This window comes from Colletotrichum scovillei (assembly GCF_011075155.1).
Source record: "Colletotrichum scovillei strain TJNH1 chromosome Unknown Contig00009, whole genome shotgun sequence".
Taxonomy (NCBI): domain Eukaryota; kingdom Fungi; phylum Ascomycota; class Sordariomycetes; order Glomerellales; family Glomerellaceae; genus Colletotrichum; species Colletotrichum scovillei.
The window spans coordinates 4605004-4631393 of NW_023336267.1; the positions used below are offsets into that span (position 1 = coordinate 4605004).

Below are 26390 nucleotides of genomic sequence, written 5' to 3' on the forward strand. Positions count from 1 at the left end.
GTCCACTGGATCAAGGTTCTCCATGCAAGTAGGAAAGAGCGAGCTGGTTGCGTGATCGGAGCAGAAGCCGTGTGGGATGTGATACTTCGCCATAAGCTCGCCGAGAAGGTCTCTCCGCAATTGTCTCCGCATCTCAGAATTGGAGTCGAATATTAGGAGGGGTTGATTTTCTCGACCAAGAGTGAAGCTGTTTGCATCCCAGTCCTCGCCCTCAATTACGCCCTCAGATCACCGATATTATATTCCTGCTGGGCCTGGCTTCTGTTGCATTATTCTTACCTTGGCTTGCCTAAGAAGACCTTCACAATGCCTTCGAGCACCATCGCACCCAAGTCAAAGCCCCTCCCACCAGGGGTTTACACCCCCGTCGTCACAATTTACAAAGCCGGCGATCCTCTGCAACCTGTAGACCATGACGCACTTTACAAGCAATGCCAGGCCTTAGTTCGCGCTGGTATGCACGGTCTCGTCTACCTCGGAACCAACGGCGAACTCGTTCTTCTGACAGCAGACGAGCGCAAGACTATTCTCCAAACAGCGGTGCGCGCTGTCAAAGACCTTGGAAAGCCTGACTACCCTATTGTAGCTGGCATATCCGCAGAATCTACCCGCGAAGCCATTCTCAACGCCAAAGATGCCGGCGCAGCGGGCGCAAGCTTTGGACTGTTGCTCCCGCCCAGCTACTGGGCTAAAGCCCTATCAAGTGACGCGATATTGGGATTCTATCGAGATGTTGCGGATAACTCTCCCATTCCGATTGTCATCTACAATTTTCCTGGCGTCACGTCCGGCGTAGATCTCGATTCCGACCAGATCACTGCTCTCGCGTCGCATCCCAATATCGTGGCTGTGAAGCTGACCTGCGGTAACGTCGGCAAGGTGACTCGTTTGACCAGCAAGTTTACACATGAGCAATTTGGTGTTTTTGGTGGCAGCAGCGACTACCTTCTTCCAACGCTACAGGCTGGAGGAAGTGGCTGCGTAACGGGCATGGGAAACATCTTTCCCGGTTCAACGTCAGCAGTGTATGACCTGTGGAAGGCTGGGAAGGCTGACGAGTCCCTGAAACTGCAGTATGATGTAGCAAACGCGGAATGGGCTTGTAAGAAGGGTATTGCCTTGACAAAATACGGCGCCTGGCACTTCTTTGGTCGCGATATCGGGCTCACCGATGAGTCATCGTGGGAGATGAGGCGGCCGTATCTTCCACTCGGCGACGCAACTAAGAAATGGGCTCTAGAAACACTTGGTGTATTGGGAGAGACGGAAAAGCAAAGGTCGTGGAGCAAATAGTCGCTTCAGCAATATATCATTGATTAGACTTTGTTGACTTCGACGGACTACTACCTCAACTAAGATCGTCCAGCATGCGTTCGCTACAGTGACGAGTATTGAGTAACCCATGTTCAATGTCGTTTGGCAAGTCAAGAAGTATTAACTCCATTATGTTTTCCAGGTTGTCCTTTTAGAGGTGAATAAGTTGAGACGAATCCTCCGCAAAGTTTGAAGTGCAGTCATTAATCACTAAGCATAACGATCGTGATTTTCAAAGCCACCCTTAGGCCTTAGCGGGTCTGTTTTGAGAATGGGTTTGGAGCTATGCCTGATCTACCCAACCCTCTATATCGCTTATTCTAACATACTTGATATACTGGCGATGGAATGTAAAAGCAACATGCACACTTCCCTTCTCAACAAAGATGCTAGGATAGCTCAACTCCCGATTTGTCTTCTCGATGGAATTGTTCGTCATGCAAAAGCCATCGCCTTCCTCAAGGACCTTCTCCTTCCATGTCAGTCCATCGTCGCCAGACACAGCAACCGTAAGCGTTTTCCGCGGGGTTCCCCAAATTGCATTCTTGCCATTTACCGAAGCTTGATTTGGTCTCTTGTCATCTTCGGGTGTGATGTCGTCATACAGGCCCTCTCGCTTGGCCATGTCAGGCTCGGCGGAGGAGCGGTTGAACACGATGGCCAGGTTACCTGATGCTAGCCGTGCGGCGCAGATGCCGCTGTTGGGATTCGGAAGAGATGTCGGCTTGGGAGCAGCCCAGTTCAGGCCATCTGGCGATGTTGAACGGTAGACATTGTCTGCCCACCGACTTCGAAAGAACGCTACATATTCGGAACCTTGGCTCTTTGGTGCAATGATATTCATATGAACAGAGCCAATGCTATCAGGCACCACATTCTCTATCCATGTTTGACCCTCGTCTTTGGAGTAGAACACTGCAGAGATATCATTGTTCCCAATCCACCTCTGACCTGGTGTTGACCGGCAGTGGAAAACTGGAAGGACCCAAGTATCATCTCCGAGAACGACGAGAGGTTGGCGCACAAAGGCACCGGTAACACCTTTCAGGGGATATCGGGGCGATGACCACGTCTTGCCATTGTCGCTTGACGTGCGGGCCATTACGATGGCCCCATCTTGGTTACCCGCATCTTGAGAGGTGTGGAAGAGCCAGATATCTCCCGTCTTGGGTGCTCGGAAAAGCACCGGGTTCTGGCAGCTGCGGTTGGTGTCAGAAGATATCTTCTGAGGTGTCGACCAGGAAGTTGTGCCTGGCTCTTGACGAGATAGCCAGATGCTAATATCCGGGAGGCCTTCTTGGGAGCCCCCGAACCAGGCGCAGAGTAGGGTCTTGTCGGGTAGTTGGAGTAGGTTGGATGCATGGGACTGAACCGTTGCCGCGGGGATGGCAGCAGTCTGCAGGTTCGGGGACATGGTAGGTCTAGTTGTGCGAGTGCTTTGGCAAGAGTTTGGGAGATTGGAGTGTGTCTAACCCAATAATAGAGAGCTGACCGAAGAGTGTCCGAGCTGGTAGGTTGTCTAGTATCGATCCAGCCATCAAGTCTGGTATTATCACCCTGTAGAGCCAGGTTCAGTCTACATGTATGTCTTGAGTCGAACCACGTTTGCCAAGTACGCCCTCGACATGCACCACTCCTCCCACCCTTCCCCGCAATCAACCGCGTTAGCCCGCCGGCGAGATTTCCGGCCCCGCAATTCATAGCCTCCCGGGAAGCCCCCGTCCATGCTCCGTGTCACAGGCGTTTGGAGAGTTCTGGGCTAGGACAAGTCTCCGAGTTTCCTATTCCGTCCAAGGGTAACGAAACAACGCTCATGGCCACGAGAAAGGCAGCTTAGGGTATTGTCGGTCTTCCTGAAAACGGGGCAACTCAGAGATTGAACAGGCGACGATCAATCACTGTCAAATAGCAACACGATGCAACCTGATGACACCTCATGACTACGGTCTTCTCCCCGATAATTGTATTGGTTGATTTCCCAATAGACACCCCCATGCATCCATGGCTCGAGAAATGCTGTGGATTACGCGGGGTAATTCGGCTCTTGGAACTGCTCCCCATGGGGGAAGGTGAGTGCTAGGGCCAGTTCGTGAATTGGCACCAGGGTCGAGTCAGTTTATCCGGGTATATGATACAGTTGCAACCTTCTTGTTAACTTGATCTAAAACCAAGAGAGAGCCGACAGTACAGAGTTTCTGGCCCGCCGAACTCAGCTTCTTGCAACACGATACTCAACCCCTATCGACCTTCGCCGGAATACTCTCTTCGACAATGGGTGGTGGAACATCACTATGGGCTTCGCCCGACTGGAAGAAGGATCCAAAGGAGATCTTCAACTCTAAGCTTCTGCTGTTGGGCATCACGATAGCCTTTGCGGGATGTTCATACGGTTTTGACCAGGGAAATATTGGGGGCATCATGACGTTTCCGTCCTTCCGGCGTGCCTTTGGGTTCGATACAATAAGCGAAGAAGAAGCAAACACAAGAGGTAAAGCCGTGCCCACTTATCACTCTGTTTTTCTTGTTTGTTGGAACTACTGCTGACGGAAACACAATACAGAGGGCAATATAGCAGCCATGCGTAAGTAAACCTCAATCGATACCTGATTTACACATCACCTCTAACAGGGTATCTTCAGTCGCTGCCGGTGGTACTGCCGGTGCTTTACTAGCAGCGCCTCTTTCCGATTTCCTTGGCAGGAAGAAAGCCGTCACATCAATGGCCGCTCTATTTCTTGTAGGCTGCTCCATGCAGGAAGTTCCCAACCTGGATGTTCTTTACGCTGGAAGACTCCTAGCTGGTGTGGTCATCGGAGCGACCTCAATGGTGAGTACTCTTGTTACACTGAACGCTATCGAGACTTCGGCGATGAGGCTAATGCGCAACTTTCAGTTGGCTCCCCAGTACTTGGCAGAGAACTCCCCAAAGTCAATCAGAGGGTCCCTTACTACATCCTACAACTTGATGATCATCTTGGCACTTGCTATCGCCTTTTGGGTTAACTACGCAGTCAGCCTTTGGCCCAATCAGGACCCCGACAACAACAAGGCTTGGCAGTTGGCTCTTGGCATCCAGTTGATTCCAGGCTTCTTCCTCTTCACTCTTATCTGGTGTAAGTCATCGCGATACCATAGCACCTCACAATTTGGACCAAACAGACTAACGTGACCATCCATATAGTCGTCGTCGAGACCCCACGGGCACTCATTTCGAAAGGCAAACAAGAGCGTGGGCTTAAGAATCTGTGCAAGCTGAGAGGCCTGCCCGCCGAGCACCCATACGTACACCAAGAGTATCTGGAGATTCTGGCCCAGTCGGAAGCCGAGCAAAGCCAAGCAAAGGGTATGTCAAGAGACAGCACATGGAGACACACATGCCCAAGAACAAAGTTGACCCATACTCTTAGGCCATGGCTATGTGGTGGTTGTGAAAGACATCGTCACCAACGCCAGCAATCGGCGGAGACTTTTCCTTGCCGTCATGCTATTCCTATTCCACAAGCTCACAGGTAGGACCAGCCCAGCTACCCTTCGGATCATAGTGTGCGGGTAAGCTGACAGTGTGCAACTTTAGGCACTGATTCTCTGAACTACTTTGCGCCCCAAATCTTCGCCATGATTGGAGTACCTAAAGGCTCGAGTTCTCTTTTGACGACTGGAGTCTACGGGGTTGTCAAGCTTGCAACGACCATCATCTACGTTACTGTCATTGTTGATCGTGTTGGACGTCGTCTTCCACTCATGATCGGAGCAACAATTCAGGCTACAGCTATGCTCTACATCGGTCTCTTCCTCCGCTTTTCTGATGTTCAGCCTGGAAGCGGAACGACTCCGGGTGGCATTGTGGGCATTATCATGTAAGTTTCTTGAAGCGCACACACTCAAAGAGATTTCTGTCTAATTCGAGGCTAGGATTTATCTCTACGCCTTCGGCTGGTCTTTCGGGCACTCGGTAGCACCATACGTCGTAGCCGCTGAGATCTTCCCCGCACGAGTTCGATCGGTCTGCATGTCCTGCTGCCTCTTCACAAACTGGATCGTCAACTATGGTATCACCTCCGCCACACCACACATGCTGAGTACCATGAATTACGGCACGTTCTTATTCTTCTCCATCATGACGTACATTGGGGCCATATTCGTCTTTTTCTGTCTGCCCGAGCTCAAGGGCCGAAGCATAGAATCCATGGACGATCTCTTTGCTCACTCACTCTGGACCATGTTCAAGCGTGCCTACCCGACCGAGGATGAAAAGGTCAGGCATGATGTTCAGGAGCAATTGCAGCACGAGGAAGACAAAGTTGTGTCGCATGTGACGATGGTTGAGGATAATGGCAGGCGTGCTTAAGTGACTGGCGCATACATCATGGGTTGGGAATTTGGTGCACATTTATGAGTGTCAGAAAGAAGGCAATTTTGTTCTAGGTATGATATAAGTCATGATTGATTACGGAACGAACTCAAAGTCAAGACTCTATGCAATAAATCTTGGGCTAAGGGAACCCTCCCGTAGCGCAACCTGTGACTTGAACCTTAGGCAGTGACGATTGATGTCATCTGGTATCAGATACTATTCATATCGAAGAATTTCTAATGCTCTCTAGTAATAAAATTCGATTAATACCGAAGATCTCTCTGCAGAAACATTCACCAAAGTCACGTCGATGGCTACAAACTAATGTAAGCATGCATCATGACTTTATTTGAGTGTGACATCACAACGATGACCGACAGGACTAATTAGCCAAACATTGCGCATATCCATCAGATCATCGGTCATGCTTTCAGCTAGTCTTATGTCTCGACATTTGCGGAAGAATACTGCAACGGCGAGCCGTAGCTCCATGCGAGCCAAGTGTGCTCCGATACAAACCCGAGTCCCGGCTCCCCAAGGAGCCAATGATCGCCTCTGCACTTTTGTCAGTCCCTCATTAAGAAACCGAGTCTCATTAAATCTGCGCAGGAATCAGCTTGATTTGCTAGCTTGATCAGTTCACGGCATAGGCCAAGTATCTTACGTCTCAGGGTCTGGAAAGACATTGGGGTCACGGTGAAGGGTGTACGCTTGCGTCTCTACAACCGTGCCGCCAGGAATGAAGAATTCACCAAGCGTCACACCACACGGAGGTACAGACCTAGGCAGGTTGCCTGCCACCGCCCCGTACATGCGCAACGTCTCTTCGATAATGGCATTGAGAAGCGGTAGTCTCTCGAGAGTAGTGTCGTTGAGTTCATCATCTCTTAGGTTGTCAAGCTCCGCTTGAAGACTTTCATGGAGGGCAGGTTTCTTGAGCACCGCCCAGATGAGGTAAGTGAGAGTGATTGAGGTGGTATCAGAGCCTGCCACAATGAGGTTCGTCGCCTCTGATTTCAACTTTTCCGGGGTCAGGTTATACTCGATCTTTTCCTCACATGCAGCTTGCATGTTACTAAACAGGTTTGCAGAATGTCCTTTGCCTTGGTGGTTACTTGTGGCCATACTGGCATGTTCGCCGATGATTCGCCCTGCGTTCGCAAGCTGCTTAGGGTACTGAAAGGGTAGGTATTGGGCGAGGTAGAATAGAAAAGGCACCTCGCGCCGAAACATTGAAGCTGTGAAGAGCGTTTCCAAGGCGTGGATGTAGGGGCTTTTCTGATGAAATTTAGCGTCACAGCCAGACAAGAGTTGAGAAACAAACCTCGCCGAGTTCGAGTGCCTTGAATGACTCGCCGAAAGACAAGTGGGCAATAACGTCCGTCGTCATGAGCATCCACCACTTTAGAATATCGGCATTGCCCTTCAAAGCATCCGCGCGAATATGGCTGACGGCCACTTCGACCTTCTCTCGAACAACTGGCTCCCAGTTCTCACGCAACGAGTTGGTCGTAAATGCTCTGGCAAGCAGCCTACGCCTCAAAGCATGCTCCTTGGGATCGGTCATGAAAACGATACCCGGCTCGCGCCCAGCCGTGACATCTGAGTACCATGGCCCTTTGGTGAAGCCAGATCCAATCTTGTGGATTGCATTAAACGAGTCGGGGTCTGCAATTGCAACTTCGGTTGGCGAGATCCGTACAAATGATCCATACTTCAGGTGAAGAGAGTGTACGTAGTGCATCCGCTGACCTGCGAGAACATGATACTTGAGAGCATAGTTGACGAAGCGGGTATGCCACGGGCCAGGTACGTGAGTAATTGAGCAAGTCAATCCTCTGAGAAGAACCTATGCGCAAACCCATCAGCATATTTTGAGTCGGTAGAAACACCTCATCCAAACGGATGAGAATCATTCCTTACCAACAAGAGCAGAGAAGACAATGCAAAGCGCGGCGATGGTGTAGCCAGCATATGCGGAATCGAGAAGCGGCATAGCGGATCCTCTCGATATGATGCTATAAGTTGATCGCGCTGGTGGGTATGCACATGGATTCCGAAAATGTTGTCCGCAAGTCGATTGTTGAAAGCACCTGTAAATCAGAGGAGCGAGCTAGTGAGGACGGATTACAGGAAAAGGCCGGAATCCATCACTGACTAGGATTCAGTAATGTGGCGGCTCCTGTTCGGCATGTCTTCATGCTAATGATTACTCAACACGTGCCGAGAACATGTTATGTATCTTGCGTGCAGTACGATGGCTCACATGGCGGTGACGTAGGTAGACTAGAATGTATATATGGTCAGAAGCGCCGCCGGACGTTGTTTGTCAGATGCCCGACTGTAAGTCTCCAAACTCGGCTAGAACATCACAGGCCTCCGCTTGTGGCATTGCCCGGTTCTAAGGGCGCCTTTTTCCATCAAACTTATTCCACTGAACTACATGTGCTTTCATTTCTTGACCAAGTGCTCCACAACGAATGTTACACGATAGGTATCTAGCACCAAAGGCCAATGCGGAAAAGTTGTCACATCTCTTCGCCGCCTAAGCCCCCTGCTCCGCAATCCCATCGATTAAACAGTTGCACACAGATCTCATTTTGTACTGGATAGGTATAGGGTTTCCTCTGTTTGGTTTGTAAAGAGTAAGATTTGATGCGGCTAGTAATCAAATTATCTGGAATTGATCACAGTAGGGCTCATCGCCGAGACCTACCCGGTTCTTGCCTATGTAAGTTTTGCAAGAAGATGCTTTTACTCTAATCACCTGATAGTCTAGATCGAAAGCATCGATGGCACATAGCAGTTGTTTAATGTAATATGCAGAACTTGGCAGCCAAGGCATCCTTCTCGGAATTTATGAGTCTGCTTCGCTATTAACCTTGGCTACATCATCTTGAGTCTTGCGGACGTTTGTAATCGGAAAGCGCATTTGAGACTACGCTCAAGTAGGAAAAAGCGTTTGTGGTGTTTTTTTCGTTGGCCCTCGCAGTCCAATCGAGCCGTGGCTGCAAATGTCTCAGTCTTGAGAGATGTGTTGAACTATGTTGCACCCGGGTTTGCGGATTAGAGAGATGTGTTGAACTATGTTGCACCCGGGTTTGCGGATTAGCTTCTTTGAAGCCGACCAGAGCGAAAGAGAGCCGGGGATACAAGTCAAAGTACTTGGTAAGTCGGATCGGGTAAATTACGTACTTCCCCGATGCTCTCAGCCTACCTGTTTAGATCCTGCTGCACCATCCACATAACCTCCCCTCCTTCGACTATGTCTGCCGTAAAAGCCCTCTCATCACATGCAATCGCTGACAAACGCGAAAGAGCCAATTTGACACAGAATGTAGTTGACAGACTGTCCCACTGTTCAAGTGTAATCATCAAATAGTGCAGCGCGGTGGTGTGCCAAGGAGACAGGCTCAGCTGAGGCTTAGGTTGGCCAATGACTGGAGAATCGGCTGGACAATCCGCAACTGCAAATATTTGTCGACTAGAATCAGGAAGCTTAAGATAAACTGGTATGGAGCGGTCAATACGTCATCTCCTTCAACCAGCAAGTATAAAAGGCGGAGGGAAGTCACGATCTCAGTTTCAGCTGTATCCCAGCAAATCAGATCACACTAAACAACTACTTGAGTACGATCACTCGGAACTACTCACGTCTATATACTACAATGCCAGCCACCGAGCTTACGGATATATCGGCAGTCGAAGATGCGATCGGTTCCATCGATCCTAACAAGCCAGTGTACATGCTCAACATCCTGAAATTCCATCCCGTCGCTGTTTACGACTCTACTGCCCCCGCCGATATCCTCTCCCTACCCGCGTGTAGCGGTAGAGAGGCATGGCAACAACGCTACGTGCCCGCCTTTTTCGCTCTCCCGACGATGAACGGGACTCGTGTCCCGTTTTCAGGCAGAATGGCTGCCAAGGTGCTAGGACTGGAAACCGATGATTGGGATGAAGTGGCTCTTGTGCGATACGAGAACATTGGAGTCTTTAGAGACACAATCGCGAGCGAAGAGTACAAGCGATCCGTGGTGCCACACCGAGTTGCCGCCCTGGCTGATGCGCGATTGTTCGCTTTGGAGTTGTCAGGTTCTCTTTGAGTCGAGTTGACTCTGAAACTACGGGAAGCCTTCCGCATTTCATTCCGGCGACCTGTTCCGGTCTCTAGCCCTTAGCTCGAGTCATGCACCCCGGCAATTGGCGGACTACTAAAGATAGTGACAGAGAAAGAACCATGATCTTTTGATAAGATAAGATTAGAAAAGAGATAAGTCTGTCAATAGAATCAGCGAATAGGGAGTCCCGCAAAGACTGAAAATGTATGTACTCCGTAGTGAGGGGCCGATGACGCTCGTCCGTGGCGGGGAAAGACATTCATACCGACACATTGGTGCTAGGACTGATCAGGAAAGTGTCCCAGTAATAACTGCATGGAAACTTCCGTTGTTTCTCCCCGTAATCCACTCACCGTGCTTGGACCGCTGAAGGAGTCCCTCTTTTTCCTTCTCGACATCAAGATTCCCCCCACGTGTTTGTTGTCTGTTACGCCCAACACGCCGGAGTTGGATCATAGCAACGTTGCTTGACTGTTATAATGGAAGGTCAACCCGAGGCCATAATGTCTTTAGATTTTCAATCAGAAACGCGGCGACGAAAGGGCTCCAAACACGACAAAACAGGATGTCTAACCTGCCGATATCGGTAAGCCCACCTCACCGATAACCCTGTCGCGGGACCTCTCATTCTGATAAGTATTCTTGGAACATCAGGAGGAAGAAGTGCGTCGAGAACACGTTTCCCATCTGCGGAACATGCTCCAGGCTGAATCTGAAATGCGTGCGATCGACGACTCGCGATGTAGTTCCGACTACCTGGGTCGAACAGAAGAAGAGCACACCGCAGGCAACTCAGGCGCTGCGGCCATCGACGAGAGATAACTCGCATCAACCATTCTCGTCATGTTTTCCGTTGCTTGCGTCACCGCCGGGCGTAGACCAGGCCGAACCGCCTCAGAAGCGACAAGTAATGCGATACTACATTACAGTGCTGAGCCATTTCTTGACTGCAAGCGAGCAGTTCAACTCTTTTCTATCTGGTTCGTCACTCTCGGAATGAATCAGATGCACTCTCATATGTCTCGATGGGCTGCAACTGACAATAAGACTCTTTCAGAGTTCCTACCAATGGCTATGGAGTCGAGCGTGCTTTACGATGCACTGGTCGCTTTTGCTTCTGGTCACTTATCACTCACGAATGAGTCATATCGGGTTTCTGCCTTGGAAGCACACTCGGCAGCAATCACCAACCTCGCCACAGCCCTCGCAAAACCACAGCATGAAATCACATGGTACGAAACCAAAGCAGCAACATGCTTGGCCTTTGTCATAGGTGAGGTATGCGTGGGAGATAACGACGGGTGGTGTGCCCACCTCAACGGTGCCAAGCTCATCATCGAGTCCGCCGTGGTCAATCCAAGCTCAGGGACGACCTTGCGAGGACCTGAAGTCTTCAAACGGAGCTCTGAGGGTCAGTGGATTCTTCGAAACTTTGCGTATCATGACATGATTGGGAGTGTGACCATGCGGAGGAGGCCGCTGCTGGACTGCAGTTATCTGAATGGCATCACAGATGTTGTTGACACCTACCTAGGCGTCGCCACAGATCTTCTACGCCATGTAGCTACTTTGAGTAGCATCGATGAAGAGACCAGACTCAATGTTACTCTGGGGGCTGAGGAGATGGCCAGAAGAAAGGAGTCGTTTCATGCCACCTGCGAAGGAGTCCAGCAAGAGCTGCAAGACTGGCGATGTAGGCCAGATGCCGCTCCAGAACTTGCTGCTCTGGCGCATGCATTCAGGAGCGCTGTTATTATTGTGCTATTCCGACTGATACGGAGCCGACTGAGATCGGAGGAAGAGTGCACTCAAGGGGCAAGCTCTGAAGCCACGAGATGGGAGATGCTACAGACGAAGATGCGGACGCAGGTGTCTAACATCCTGAGGCACGTCTCAGATATTCCGGTCGGGTCACATACCGAGTCGGCAATTCTCTTTCCTCTCTTCCTTGCTGGCGGCGAGGCGACTGAGGACGAACACATGGATGCCGTTCGTGTTCGGTTGCAGATGACGTTGCAGAAACGACGATTCCAGAACATTTCGCGTTCTTTGATAATACTCGAAGAGTTATGGCAAAGGCGGCAAAACTCAGGTTTGACGGATGAGGCAGACTGGACTGACATCTTGGATGAGACTGGGGAACATCTTCTCTTGACTTAGGGCCGGTTATCGGTACCATCCACATAAGTCTACTAATACGATAGAATTGCACAAACAAAGGCTAGCTACATTGAGCGTCAGGTCGGCGACCACGTATGAACCATGGTCAGCAAGCGATGCTGAACCAATAATCTTTAAGCTCACGACTGGATCTAGGGAGACCAGCAAGATCGGAACCGGTCCTTACCCCGCCTTAGGCCGATGCAAAGCCTCCACACACGCCAGATACGCCATGCAGATACGCCTTGAGCCCACATGATACCGTATCAGATAGTCAGTCTCCAATACAGTATTGACCGGCGTTCAGATGGAAAGCAGCGATAACGATACAAGGTAACATGCTTAGGACTAGGTATATCTCTACCCACCTCCTGCCGATGGTCATCCAGCTTGTGAGCTCTAGTGTCTCTGCTCAAACCCTCGAGTACTACTATTACATATATATTGTTTCTGTCCACTTGACCGGCTCTGATAAATACTTCTGAGATGGCCACTGCGTCGCAAAAGATCGCCAAGACAGCCGCCAAGCTTGGTCCCGGATTCGTATCAACACTCAACCCCGTCGTGAACGGGGTTTCATCTGCCAGTGCAGTCCTCCATCGCTCACTGAAAAGCGCGCCGCCACATGTGGTATCGGCAAAGGGCAAACATTTAACATTTTCTGATGGCCGAATCATCTTGGATTCGACATGTGGCGCAGCAGTAGCGTGCATAGGATCGAATAATGAACGAGTCAAGAAAGCCATGGTTGAGCAAATTGACAAGTTTGCCTATTGCAACTCCATGTTCTTTGGCCACGAGATTGGGGAGAAGCTTGCTGACGAACTCATTGACGGTACGGGCGGTGCCATGTCGAAAGCGTACATCATGTGCTCAGGTATGCTTTCAGCCCCTTTGGGGGAAAATAATAACAAACACTAGAGACTAACGCTCCTAGGCTCTGAGGCTATGGAATCAGCAATGAAGATGGCACGACAATACTTCATGGAATTGTCTCCACAACAGCCAAAGCGGATCAATTTCATTGCCAGAGAGGGATCATACCATGGTATAACTCTTGGTTCGCTGTCAATGAGCGGGCATGTCGCGAGGCGGAGTCTCTTCCTCGATATGCTACTTCCGAACATATACAGAGTGTCGGCTTGCAACCCGTACCGCGGTATGAGCGACGGTCAGACCGAGCAGGAATACGTCAGTCAACTGGCCGATGAGCTGGACCGGAAATTTCAAGAGCTTGGCCCCGATTCTGTATGCGCATTTGTCGCAGAGCCTGTTGTTGGTGCAGTAAGTACATGTAGTCCCCCAATCTCTCAACTAAGTGTTATGACCTCGTTTTAATCATCTTTCCCACAGACTCTGGGTTGTATTCCAGCTCTGCCTGGATATTTCAAGGCCGTTAAGAAGGTCTGCGACAAGTATGGCGCCCTACTTATCTTGGATGGTAAGAACATTGAGCTTAAGGGGCACGTCCAATCCACTTTGTACCAGACAAACACTAACACAGGCGAAGAGGTCATGTCCGGCATGGGCCGCTGCGGTTCTCTGCATGCATGGCAACAAGAAGGAGTTATCCCTGATATCCAGACACTTGCTAAAGGTCTCGGCGGCGGTTACGCGCCCATGGCTGGTATGCTCATTAATCACCGAGTGGCTGATGCTCTCAAGAACGGAAGCGGGTAGGATCTCTACAGACTTCTCCTTCATAATTATTTTTCAAGGTTGACTAATCACCATACAGCTCATTTTCCCACGGACATACTTATCAGGGCCATCCTGTTGGATGCGCTGCTGCCCTCGAAGTCCAGCGAATCATCCGGGAAGAGGATCTTGTCGCAAACGTTCGAAAACAGGGCGCTCTGCTTGAGAAGCGATTGCGGTACTACCTAGACGACCACCCTCATGTTGGTAACATCCGAGGCAAAGGCCTCTTCTGGGGGGTAAGTCTATCAGAGCCAATTCACCCTTCACTTTCTTGAGGCGCAAACTCACAAGCGTTTCTACTGTAGATCGAGTTTGTCATAGACAGAATTACCAAAGAACCATTCCCAAGATGTGAGGATATCGCGAACAAAACTCATCTTGTTGGATTCAACGACTTCGGCATCAGCTTGTACCCAGGAATGGGAACGAAAGATGGTGTTCTGGGCGATCATGTCCTCCTTGCGCCTGCATACACTAGTACAAGCGAAGAGATTGAGGAAATCGCGTCTAGAACTAGAGATACTGTCTTTCAGGTATTCGAGAGTATCGGAACTTCCACCCGTATTTAAATGTTTTTGAGCGCACCCTATGTACTCTCGGTGTTAGATGTTTTTCAATTTTCCCCTTCAAAAATGCCGAACTCAACCAAACGACATTGTCAGAAGCCCGCAATTAAGTTCGCTTTCACTAAAGTCCCTCGGGAGGATAGGACATGACGATCGCCACCCTAGTCGACATACCAGATTCAAGCTAGCGGCAGCCTAGCCATCACACCCTGATGCGTCAGCAAGCTTCTGCACACTTTTCGCGCCTTTCATTGTTTATTACTGAGCTTACATATCTCTGACTTCTTTGCGCGTGTTCCCGAGGCAAACAAAAACATTGCAAATTTGCTCAAAACGCACGAGTAGCCACCATGAGCATACATCCGAGGTGTGCTGGCGATGTGACCTTCAACACGCTATCATCTAACTCGTTTTCCGAATGGCCGGAGTCCATAGCCGGCATAATATGCAAGACTCCGCCCGTCGGCCGCAACAGCGCCCCGCACTTTGCGGAATGCTGCTCCGGCAGGGTGTACAACATCACGAGCCCGACGTCGCCCAACGACGAAGCCTACCCAGTCTCGTGCGCTACCTTTTGTCAAATCAGTCCGGAGATGAATGCCGACAATCCGAATAATCCCTACGGGTTCAGTGACCACTTCATGTGTCTCACCGACGGCACAAGGGAGCCCTCATCCTGGGAGGTTGCCTGCGACACGCTGACACTGCCAGGCGTGGCATGGCCTGCGAGTTTTCCCAATTCCCCTGTCCTCTCGTGGAAGACTAGGTCTTGGACGACCGATATTTATTCGCGCATCAGCGAGGTGACGTCTGTCGTTGAAAGCCAGACTACCCCGCCAATCGCGACGGTAACGACAGATACCACGACATCTTCGTCGTCTCAAGAAGCATCTATTTCAACGTCTGAATCAAGCGCGGCATCCACACCGCTCACTACAGCTTCATCAACACAAACGAGCGCAGCTGTGGTGACGCCAACGGGTAACGGTGTCGCCGAAGGCAAGAGCGTGCATGCGAGACACCTCACGCTAAGCATCTTGCTTGTCATAAGCGCCCTTTGTCGCGCTTAAACCTGTCGTCTAAAGCGATTGAGTCAAGAAAACTACTGTCCAAAGCTCTTGGCATAGGCTCTGGGCATGCATCCATTCGTCGCGACGGGCATTTCGTCGCTTATGTTGGATCTTTCTTGTGGGGATGACTCGCATTTCAAGCTTAACGTCAGGGACAAAGGCTGGGGTGACCGGTCAAAATGTATTAAGTACATGTAGTATGTAGTGGTCTGTGATCAATATGAGCGAATCCTTGGACAACCTTGTCCAGATGTCTAGGTGAAACCCGATGAGACTCGAGATAGATTTAGTTGCCAAGCTTTAAGACAAGCATTCTTCTCGGTGCAAAGATCATCTATACCAAGCTAATGTTCAGATGATCAACTCATTCCTTCGCCGCTTTTTAAATCAAATCCAGTTTGAGTTCATCCCCATGATCATTGATAAGAGATAGAAAGTGATGTATATTTCACGTACAATACTCCGAAGACATGACGACATTTGAGTCTTCCCAATCAAGCCAATCCGCCTCGAAGCTTCTTATAGACACACCCTACGGATGAGCGTTATAACGTTGGCAATACAACTCGACGTAAGCCACTCAAAACCCAAGGGTCTGTCCGGCTTCCTTGGTCACAGCAGCCTTCACATTAGCAGATCCAAGAAGAGACCACTCAAAACCCAAGGGTCTGTCCGGCTTCCTTGGTCACAGCAGCCTTCACATTAGCAGATCCAAGAAGAGAGTACGAGTAAGGAGGGCTGTTAGCATTCAATGTGCCAACTGACGCAGTGTTTTGGCTTTCACCACCAAGCACAACATCAATGGCAACAGCATACCTGTGGAGTAGGATCATTAGTCACGGAAAACTGCCAGCTTAAGGTAGTCCAAAAAGGCTGGAGGCACTTACCCAATCTCCTTGCTAGACTCGCTAAAGATGGCCTTCTTTCCAACATTCTCGAAGACGGAGCTCTGAATGAGAGCTTGTGCATTCATGCGAGTGTTGATGCCCGTATCCATTGTGTTGTAGAACTGGTTGTAAATATGGGCAGTACCGAAACGCAACAGGGGGCCACGACTACGGACGTTATAGAAGTGGTTATTCGCATAAGTGACGTGGAGAGTTCCCGTATCCTCGGCGGCATTACTGTCAGAGTGGCCAACAAGAGAGCCCTTGGAGTGGTCATGAAAGTACGTATGGGAGATAGTGACCCAGTCAGCGGCGTGAGAGAGATCAGTCAACCCATCGTAGAAGTCCTTGTCGCCGTCGCGGGTGGCCGAAAGATCGCAGTGGTCTACCCATACGTTCTTGGATAGCTGGATGGTAATGGCGTCACCGTAGTCTGCTTCGACCTTGCTGATCTTCATGTTGCGGACGACGACGTTCTTTTGTCCAAGAATAGTGAGGCCGATACCCTCGAGAGCTATAATCGAAAAACATGAGCTTTGAGGGGGTTCGAGTGAGTCGCGTCACTCACAGCTGCCCGTCTTTCCCACGATAGTCTTATCAGAGCCGACTTGGACTTTTGCCGCGCCGACAATGTTACCTGAAACAATGACAATTCCTGGACCGGATGCAATGGCTGCGGCGGATAGTTGAGCAAGGTTCGTCACTGTAGTAGTGGTTCCTCCGGCGCCACCCTTGGTTCTAAATTTCACGGATCAGTCGAAATGTTTTGAACAACTCTGATATTGTCTCTCCTTACCCGCCGTTCTGAGTGGCATAACCAATGTTTGCTGCATCCGTGATAGCAGCCCTCTTGTTCAAGAGATGACCTTCAGGGTTCGTAGGAGTGGGCGAAGCCGATGCAGCGATAGCCAGAAAGGCCCAAGACACAAAGCCAGTCAGCTTCATCGCGACAAGGATCAAGAGATAAACGGTATATACAAGATGAACAAGTTTCACGACCTTAGTGGAGCGATGGGAATTAAGCATAAGTTTCACGACATGCGGACGATGATCGCTTATATGCCGATCGCTGGAAAATGCAGCGGCATGATGATATGACTTCTCAACTCCACATCTCTCCTTATTTCTCCTCGACTCTCGAATTGAAATGAGGCCAAGACCTACATCAGAGGAGGACATAGAGGCCGACACATCGATTTCTTGGCATTATGGTAATGTGTTCCTCCAACGCTAAGCTTCCCTAGGCTTTCAAAATGCCCTCTTAGGTGGAATGGCCGGGAATTTCCTATTTCCCCGAATGAGACGACATCTTCGCCTTTCTCAACCATGCTTCACGGAACCTGACCATGACTGCTCAGTTGAAACGGAAACGTACCAAAAGCGTAACGGACGCAACGTGAAGGCTTTCCCCATTGGTCTAGTAATCTATTCGGTTCTCTTGTCCATGCGGCTGTCGATCCCTATTCACACGTCCAAATGAATCGTTCTGCGGAGAAAATCGTTGTTGGAGGAAAATTGCCAGGGTCGGCCGCCCACTGGCCCCAAGGCGAATGGCGGGATAACGCGTGGGGGTCCGAAGAAAACGTGATCATCTTCGGGGTGCTACACCACGTTGTCTCCAGTTTGCCCCGGATTGATCGGGGCCAGCACGGCGAACCACATCGGTGGATCATAGTAGCGCCTATCTAGCGTTCGGTTCATCGTTCTTAATTCTCAGATTAAGACGATTAACGTATCTAGCGCCGACTATGTACCGAAAATCAGACGAATGAATTTGGCAAGCAAGTCGCCGACTGATTGAAGTTGAGCTGTCACCAGAATGCACTGCGATTCGGTTATGGGTGAGACATTTGGCCAAACTCCAACATGTAAGCCATTGGCTAACATGATGGGCTTCTTTCGAACATACAAGAACTTCACTTGGTGGTGTTGTCTGAGTGCAAACGCAGTCCTCAACCTTCATTTCGGGCGAGGATTTACACGGCCGAGACACGCGGTGGTGGGTGTCTCGTACGAGAAGGGGCATGTACGAAAAAGTAAAGACTCGCGGCCGAATCTTGGTTCTTGGAGACTTTTTCTGCGTCGCATGTGGCAGCCTGGATGAAGCAGAAATCCAAAAAGCCAAAATGGTTCGTCCTGCGTGCTTAAAACCATGAGCAATGCGTGTTACCCATGTGAAGTCCCTCCCTGGTGTCACTACCCTTAAGAATGGGCGGGAAGCAGATGCCCCGAGCACTCACAATCATGCTTAGTTCCAATCACAGCGGCTAGGAGTAGGATCTGTAGCCCATTTTAGATTGTCAAGGAAGCTTTGGTCTCAGTAGTGAGGGCTGCGACCCCTATCTCAATGCTCGTTCAAAATAAACCGATTGGCTATTGAGCATTCACAGCATAGGGCTGGAGCAAAATACCAAATCCTGTAAGAAAAGGAAAACAAAAACAAGCATTTAGCGGTAACAGGGCGGCACGATCCGGATTGCCTGGACTGTACTATTCGAGCATGCCGCGTACGTTCAGGTTTCACGGCATCCCTCAACGCTTTTCTTTTCTGTTCGAGGCTGGTGCGGAGGGGCCTCGACTCTATTTTAAAATTCATCTCAAATCATCAGCTTGCTTGAGCTGCACCTGCGACGGCGGGTGAAGTTGCTCCTCTGGACAGCATTTGGTATTTCATCGGAACTAAGATGCTTTCCCAATCAATTCCCCATAGTTCCTCGAGAGCCTGGAGGCTTCTCCAATATTGCAGATATGCTTGCTCGTTCCATTTTAGTTTCCTTTCAAGGCACGCTTTTCTCAACAAACAGCCTTCTGTTCGGTCATCTTGGGATCCGAATAATTGTCACAGAACACACTGTTGTTTCACCTTTTAGCTTTGTGATTTTTGCAGGCTGGCTTTCCATTGCGAGTAAGGACAGAATTTGAATGACTAGACTTTTGTAAGATTCAGGCTTAGCCAAGTTACAAACACGACATCCAGAGCTAATTTTCCCAACAAGCGCATTGAACCTTCCATTTTTCATGTATCTACCATCCCACTTACTCGACAGAACTTTTGTCCCAGGCGCTCAAATGAATTTACGAGAATGAGATAAGACATTCTGAGAGTCATCGCAAGATTAAAAGCTTAGCAGCTCCCAGAAAGCATGAACCACCTAGTCCGAGCCATTGTTTCGACATTGACAGTGATTTTCCTCCTTGGAACGAATGCAAGCCCTCTGCCCTAACCCCAACATTATCTGTTTCGCCGGATCTCTCTTGGAACCTGCACTGGCCTGAAGGTGAACAGCCAATGGAAGAGCTTACGTTGTCACTTCGCCCCTGAGCACTTGTGTAGACTCGAGCCAGATCGAACGGAACTAACCGTTCCCCCTCTCTTGAACCCTCGCCGGACTTCTCCCGAAATAGCTGTTCGGCTCAGTCTTCTGATATATCAAGCTTCCGATGCAGGTAAAAATGTTCGATTGCCAAAATTTGTAAGACTGTGTGGCCCATAAATTCATTCTAGAAATCTTTGCAAACGTACTGTTTCTCAACTAGCGGTCTGGACCAGCCGTTGGAATTATCAATGTACTTGCATATCTGGAGCCTTTCCGCTGGGTTTAGGATTCCATGCAATCACAGGCATATGTGGCACATGAGGTGGTGAGGCTGATACTCAGGGGTACCACGTCTTCACCAAAGACTTGAGCCAGGGTATGCCGACTTCTCCGAAGACTTGACTTTCCGAACCCGCCCTCTCCAACCTCATTCTTTCACCCAACATAGGCGGCTGTTACGGATGCTTGCGCATTGAAAGAGGGTATCCTAGCAATTTTGATCGAGATCTGTAGATCATCACCCACTTTAGGGGAATTTCTCACAGAACTCCAACTGGGTCGTTCTAATTCGGAAGGCTGTTGGCACGTTGTCCAACCTCACTTTTGAGAAACCAGCCACACGACATTGACTCGGAAGAAAGTCACTGGATCGCGGTGCCAACTCATCGTGAATAATGACTGCCAAGAGGGGGGAACTTTTACCACCCAGCCTGTTTGACACAACTTTCCTGCCACCGTTGTGTCCGCCTCGTCGCAGATGGAGCAGATTGTCGTGGCATCAGTGGGGATGCTGCAGTCATCTGCAAAGACCTGACATGTTCAGGTCACAAGGCCAGCTATCTTGCAGAGGGAATTAACTGAAGTGAAGGGATTCCACACTTCATACAGAATGCCAATACCATCGGAACCTGGTCCGTGACTCTTCTCGTCACCCACTTGGATTCATCACGATGAGAGTCGGAAGAGCTGTTTGTCTGCCACACTTTGTCACGAAAAGACTGGAGAAAGGGGGCCAGCGCCCGTCACCATCTTGGCACTCGCACGTCCAACCTCTCATAACAGCCCTTTCATTATTGCATACCCTTAGTCTACCTATCGTCGCTGCTCATCGACAGATGACAGGCTGGGGTTTACGGCTGATGGAGGGAGCGCACAGATGAGTACGAAGGGAGCACGGGAGTGGTCAAAAGGCCATCGGATGTCCGACGTGGAACCGCGTAATACTCTACGTACTTGAACTCGCAACTTTTCGCAGCCGGCTAGGAAAGATTTCGGGTTCAGAGCTCCCACATGGAGGAGGACCGCATAGAACAAGGGTGTCCGAGCTTCCTTCGGTTGCGGTGAACCATCTTAGCACATGGAATGCTAGACAACGGATGCAGAATATTGATGGAGTTCCCACTCTTGGGGTTGTCAAACGACCTGCTTTTCGAAATTAAGCGACGCGAGAAGGATCTCCGAGCTTGAACGGCGAGATGCAAACGGAATGAAAATAGGAGCCGTGATTTCCTCGGCGAGTGGCACGGTGCAATCGTTGAACCTGGCAATCCGTAATTTTCACAGACTGATTGACGCCCAGACATCTAACGGAGTTGCCATTTGCACTAGAAGTCTAGTTTGCGACAGGTAAACTCTCTTAAAAGTTGCCGTCATTTCTTCCGTCTCCCGCCGGTTGTCTGACAATCCACCCGAACAGAAGAACCAACGGCCGCAAGTGCGAAATGGTGGCCCGAGAGAGGAAGAGGCTCGCAAAAGAGGATGGTAGGCACAGAGAACTAGTATAGAGCCACACGGGGCACCGTCCCAGGTTCTCCGTTTGACTCCATCCAGTCTGCTTCTCATCCGAGCCACACCACCATCGGCTCTTCTCAACTGAACGTTCGTGTGAAAACTGCCCCATTTCGAATGACAAGGCCAAGACCGCCATATCGCGCAATTTTCCTCCCGGACCTTTCGTTAAAGTTGGGCGATCATCTGCACCAAGGGTTAAAGGCCACCCGAAAAGTCAAAGAAACCCAGTGGTGATGGTGGAGCGATGCGACGTTTCCAAACCCCAGACGATGGATCGTCGTCCTCGGTTCTGAACCCTTCACGATTCAGCAGTACCGTCCGTCCCGACACCCGGTGACGCGCCGTATTTCCCAGCCCTCAATTCGTCTCATTCGGCAATGCCAGGGTCCTGGCGAGGAAAACTGGGCTAGAGCCCCTCAGCTAATAGTTGGAGTTCTTAATGGGTGTTCTGGAAGTGGCAGCTTAGCGTCTCCCGATCTTTCTGGGATCTAACTCCAGAGGCCACAATCGTGAAGCTGTCATACAAGGGTACTGCAGTCGACGTGTCAAAGGTGGTGCACTAGCGCCTTGGGTCTCCTGAGTTTAAACGTCGATGATCCCAGCTCTGAGCCCATGTTAACGCCCGGTTTTATAACTCAAGACCCCAACCACACAGACGCCGCAATGCCTCATTTGCCTCAAAATTGGACCTCGTTTCACCCCGTCCCTTCAGCTCCTACACACTTGGGTTGATGTGATCCCATCAATTTCAGTCTGATTTTGACGTCACCCGTCCGGGATCTCGGCTTCAGCTTCCCCCCATATCCCTCGCTCTCGCCGGGGCACGCCAGCAAGCCTTACCCGGCCGCAAGATTCGCGTGCATGAGATCGGCTCTGGGGTTATCCATGACTTCCGCCCTCCGCACTGCCCGGTGTGCCGACCACTCACGTCCGTGGGATCGGTGACCCCCGCGAGCCAGAGGCAGGCAGAGCACTCTGGGAGCACTTTGAGAGGACAATGGAGGCTCAACGGTCCCTTGTCGAACCTCCCCATCCCACCATTGCCTATTTCGCAATCCAATGTCCCCGCGGTCCTTGTCGAAACTAAGTCGGTGGCTGATCAGACGAAGGAAATCAAGGCCTAACTAACCGAAAAATGCGGTGACGTCGAGGTAAAGAGAGGGCTGGTTGGGCATCCATTTGAGTTTGAGAGCAGAGGTATATTATGCCTTCGGACACCTTCGGAACACGGGATCATGGTGCCCTTCAAACATCAAGCCCACTCGAAGACTAGACGACAAGACTCAAGCTTACTCGAGAGTCAAACATCTCTCAACAACGCTCTCACGACGGCGGACTTAACTATTCAAGTCCCCCCCGGCTCTATAATACTTCCTTCCTCGTCTCTGCGCTTGACACGCGACTTCGATCAAATCATGTCAGCCCAGCAGACAGGAACACTCAAGGCACCTGAGGGTGAACCCTCTCCAGTATCACCAGCAACAGCAGTCGATCCAAACTCCTTTTCTGACGACGAGAACCCCATCCAATCACCAAGATTTGTACCATCACACTCCCAACAACCTTCAAGAGGCGGCTCACGTTCAGTCCCTCTCCGTCGCACAAACACCCAGACACGGCAGAGGGAATCAGTAGACGACCCCTTGCCCACTGGTGTCTCTACAAAGTCCACACGTCCACTGAAGGACAGCGCCCGTTTCGGTGACTACGACGACGATTCGGAAACGGATCGCTATTGGGGAACAAACGACCGACATCCAGACTACAGCGGAGGTCGTGCACCTCGAACGCGGCCTCCCCGCGCGCACCTGAATCGTCCTCAACCGTACTTCAACTACGACCCCCAGACGGAAACCAAAGATTATTACGAGGAGACTCGCTCCTACGAGCCCGGTGACTACGGTGGCAGACCGCCCTCTCGCAGGATGTACGACGAGGAGATGGCGGGATACCCGCGCAGCGGTGTCGCTGTTCGCAGCACCAACGGCGAACAGGCTCGCATTGACTGGCACAACCTGTCCAGAGAAGAGAAGGCCCAGGTTATGCGTCTGCCTCTCACTCAGTGGATGAACTCGGACTTGAAGAACCACTTTGTCGCAAGCCTCGGCGAGCTCGTCGGCACCACCATGTTCTTGTTCTTCGCCTTCGCTGGCACAGAGGTTGCCAATATCAAGTCCGCTTCCAACAACTCCAGCAATCCTTCAGACAGCAACTCTACCACCGGAGCTTCCACGGGATTCAACACCGGCACTCTTCTCTACATCTCCATTATCTTCGGCTTCTCTCTCATGGTTAATGTCTGGGTCTTCTTCCGTATCAGTGGCGGCTTGTTCAACCCAGCTGTTACGCTCGGCATGCTCCTTGTCAAGGCCATCCCCGCATCCCGTGCTGCTTGCTTGTTCGTTGCTCAAATCTTGGGTGGCATGCTTGCATCAGTCATAGTCCGCTTTCTGTTCCCCGAGAACTTCAACGTTCGTACGACACTAGGCGGCGGTGCTTCACTGGTCCAAGGTGTTTTCATCGAAGCCATCTTGACGGCCGAACTGGTTTTCACTATCTTCATGCTCGCCAAGGAGAAGCACAGAGCCACTTTCATTGCTCCTGTCGGTATTGGCCTGACGCTCTTTATCGCCGAGTTGGTTGGTGTTCAGTTCACGGGTGGTTCGCTCAACCCGGCACGAAGCTTTGGACCCTGCGTCATCACGGCAACCTTCGACCCTGAACACTGGATTTACTGTAAGTCTTGTCTTTTTGACTTCTTCTCCCTCATGACTAGCGGAAAGCTAATCTTGATTGTCTTAGGGGTCGGGCCTTTCCTTGGCACAATCATTGCTGTCGTCTTCTACAAGTTCATTAAGACCTTGGAGTACGAGATGGCCAACCCCGGTGCTGACGGTGACCCTGAGAATGATCCTACTCAGAACCCCGCAAAGCTGGCAGAATTGCGCATGTCTCGCACAAAGTCTGCTAAGCAAGGTTGAAACCAGACAATTACCGACAAAGAAACACGACAGAACCGGCACGATAATGAGGGAGAATTTGATGTGGATAATGATGATTTTTGATAATGATTTGCAACGTGTCTCCAGGAAGTACTATCTCCTGGCAAAATGACGAGAACATATTTTCTCATGATGAGAAACCAGAGTAAAGGGGTGCCGCTTGACAGCTAACACTCACTTCGTGCTGGGAAATGAACATAGATCTGGGTTTTCTTAGGAAACTACTCTTACGAAACAGTATGCTTTGGTTTCATAGCCTCGCAACTATATAGATCGCTATTGAATACGGTTCACAACCGATTACTCAATTCTTCTAAGAACAGTTTTTCCTCGGGTGTGATGAACATGTGTTCTGGAACAAGCACTTCTCCAGGTCTCATAATCAGTACCGCATCTTCCCTCACTGTAGAATCACTCCTACTCCGCCCATCAACCTCATCGGGTTTTGGTTCCTTTTTGCTTTCCACATCGCCCACATGGCGCCTCCAAGGCACGCGGTGCAGCCGAACATCCTCGGGCGACCACCAATACTGTGGGAAGCGCCGCTGAATATTATTAATGAGTAATGCGACGACCAGCATCAAGGCACAGCCGAGGAGCATAATAGGCACCAAGAACCATCCCAAGTGTACGACACCGTCATCGACGACGGCGAGCAGTGCCGTCGCGCCAGCAGGGGGGTGAACCGTCTTCGTAAGCGCCATTACGGTCGTCGCCAAGGCGCATGACAAGGCTCCTCCCAGCCAGCGAATGGAATCAAAGTGCGGGCTCAGCTGGAACAGCTTGCAGATCGCTACCCCTACGACGGCGGAGAGGAGTTGGCCGAAGACTGAATTACGGGGCTGAGAGAGGGGCGATTCGATCGAGTAGAACTCTAAAACGGCGGCTGCGCCCTGTATCGGGAAGAGAAAACGAGTCAGCCAGTCTGTTACGTTACTGAGCGTCACTTCTTGGCCGGTGAGGTGCCGGTGTGCTGGTGTGGCAGTGGTCGGTCGGTGTCGTCACCCGAGAGGTTTATGAAACGGGATGAGGGAGTTGAGGTCCGAGCCTCTATCACCCACCACCCCCTGACGGTGCTGCTCCGTAACAATTTTCGGTGTGTAGAAGGTGTCGATACAGGCAATGTGCGCAGATTTCGAGATGAAAGGGGGGATATACTTACAAAACTGCCCACAATAATGGGCGCACCATGGTCTCTGAAGGACGGTATCTGGCGGGAGACGATGGAGACTACGGCGACGCCGCAAAAGACGCCAACACAGGCCCAGAAGATCGAAACGAGGTTGCCAACATTCTGTGGCTTCGACTTGCGGTAGCCAAAGAAGTGAGAGATAGGATATGGTAGATATTTCCAAGGAGGTGGTGGAACAAAGGGATTGAGGAATCGATCAATGTCGAAGTCCCAATTCCTTGGGTTGCAGCGCAACATCGGGTATTATGTGATCGTCGTTGCGCCAAGTCCGGGGTAGGACTGGATAGTATGGGGATGCGGAGCCACTATGCCAGGGGACAGAACACGAGTTGCTCTTTCAGGATAATGCAGAGTTGGAGGGCTAGTATTTTCTACTTCTTTTCAGCAACCTTTCTTTCGTCCATTTGACAACTTGAACTTGAATGTACTCACGTATTCTTCGGCAATAGTTGTCGATGAGAATGCTAACTTCCGTTTGAAATGACAGCACAAGCCACGCACAGGCAATGGTGGTATCGTGTAAGAAAAAAAACGTTACACAGCAGCGTGGTGAGAACAGACTGGACCAAACAAGGGACGAGTTGACAAGTGACAGCAACACGGCCCATTCACATTTCATCCAATTCGATCCCATCCCAAACTCGACACGGGATCTGGGGATCTCGCATCAGCTTTAACGGCCATTAGTGCCGCGGAGATTCAGCATCTACAACGACCGGCTGACTGTTCGCTTTGGTGTTGACTGGGGAGGCCCCACGTCATATTTAGTAACAGAAACTCCCAAAGAGGCTTAGATGCCGGGCCAGGCGGGCTGCCACCGGGAATATGTGGACCCAAAAACGGCTTTCCAAAGAGCTTGAGACTTGTTGAAGCAGTGTTAAAAGCAAACTATTATCTAACAGATGGCAAGTCGCC

General features: G+C 50.5%; 9 protein-coding genes across 9 annotated transcripts; 5 read left to right on the plus strand and 4 right to left on the minus strand.

Annotated features, from left to right (window-relative positions):
* Positions 1-306: 306 nt before the first annotated feature.
* Positions 307-1293, plus strand: HER10_EVM0006830 (dihydrodipicolinate synthase; the record flags this gene model as incomplete). Its single annotated transcript, XM_035476404.1, has 1 exon — positions 307-1293. The coding sequence occupies one exon, from the start codon at positions 307-309 to the stop codon at positions 1291-1293; it is 987 nt and encodes a 328-aa protein (XP_035329532.1).
* A 304-nt stretch (positions 1294-1597) lies between these two features.
* Positions 1598-2728, minus strand: HER10_EVM0001944 (glycosyl hydrolase; the record flags this gene model as incomplete). The annotated part of the gene is made up of 1 exon (XM_035471676.1): positions 1598-2728. The coding sequence occupies one exon, from the start codon at positions 2726-2728 to the stop codon at positions 1598-1600; it is 1131 nt and encodes a 376-aa protein (XP_035328927.1).
* Positions 2729-3585: 857 nt separating this feature from the next.
* HER10_EVM0011623 (quinate permease) lies at positions 3586-5662 on the plus strand (the record flags this gene model as incomplete). Its single annotated transcript, XM_035481051.1, has 8 exons — positions 3586-3802; positions 3875-3895; positions 3954-4141; positions 4208-4427; positions 4496-4657; positions 4722-4823; positions 4889-5171; positions 5227-5662. 8 exons carry the CDS (start codon positions 3586-3588, stop codon positions 5660-5662), a joined length of 1629 nt encoding a protein of 542 aa, XP_035330114.1.
* Positions 5663-6013: 351 nt separating this feature from the next.
* On the minus strand, positions 6014-7664 carry HER10_EVM0012081 (cytochrome P450; the record flags this gene model as incomplete). Its single annotated transcript, XM_035481484.1, has 4 exons — positions 6014-6269; positions 6333-6946; positions 6993-7517; positions 7611-7664. The coding sequence occupies 4 exons, from the start codon at positions 7662-7664 to the stop codon at positions 6014-6016; spliced, it is 1449 nt and encodes a 482-aa protein (XP_035330170.1).
* Positions 7665-10199: 2535 nt separating this feature from the next.
* On the plus strand, positions 10200-12317 carry HER10_EVM0000752 (aminotransferase class-III). Its single transcript, XM_035470520.1, has 3 exons — positions 10200-10375; positions 10444-10769; positions 10847-12317. The coding sequence occupies exons 1-3, from the start codon at positions 10269-10271 to the stop codon at positions 11947-11949; spliced, it is 1536 nt and encodes a 511-aa protein (XP_035328790.1). The 5' UTR covers positions 10200-10268; the 3' UTR covers positions 11950-12317.
* A 15-nt stretch (positions 12318-12332) lies between these two features.
* On the plus strand, positions 12333-14219 carry HER10_EVM0007277 (aminotransferase class-III; the record flags this gene model as incomplete). Its single annotated transcript, XM_035476836.1, has 6 exons — positions 12333-12826; positions 12887-13233; positions 13303-13390; positions 13460-13625; positions 13688-13886; positions 13956-14219. The coding sequence occupies exons 1-6, from the start codon at positions 12436-12438 to the stop codon at positions 14217-14219; spliced, it is 1455 nt and encodes a 484-aa protein (XP_035329587.1). The 5' UTR covers positions 12333-12435.
* Positions 14220-15939: 1720 nt separating this feature from the next.
* HER10_EVM0008392 (pectate lyase 2) lies at positions 15940-17118 on the minus strand (the record flags this gene model as incomplete). The annotated part of the gene is made up of 5 exons (XM_035477917.1): positions 15940-16102; positions 16174-16246; positions 16319-16687; positions 16742-16911; positions 16970-17118. 5 exons carry the CDS (start codon positions 17116-17118, stop codon positions 15940-15942), a joined length of 924 nt encoding a protein of 307 aa, XP_035329731.1.
* Positions 17119-22696: 5578 nt separating this feature from the next.
* On the plus strand, positions 22697-24262 carry HER10_EVM0007882 (MIP family channel protein; the record flags this gene model as incomplete). Its single annotated transcript, XM_035477422.1, has 2 exons — positions 22697-24017; positions 24084-24262. 2 exons carry the CDS (start codon positions 22697-22699, stop codon positions 24260-24262), a joined length of 1500 nt encoding a protein of 499 aa, XP_035329662.1.
* A 311-nt stretch (positions 24263-24573) lies between these two features.
* HER10_EVM0013342 (HPP family protein) lies at positions 24574-26056 on the minus strand (the record flags this gene model as incomplete). Its single annotated transcript, XM_035482704.1, has 2 exons — positions 25446-26056; positions 24574-25176 (listed from the first exon to the last, which is right to left on the minus strand). Exons 1-2 carry the CDS (start codon positions 25710-25712, stop codon positions 24574-24576), a joined length of 870 nt encoding a protein of 289 aa, XP_035330316.1. The 5' UTR covers positions 25713-26056.
* Between the last annotated feature and the right edge of the window lie 334 nt (positions 26057-26390).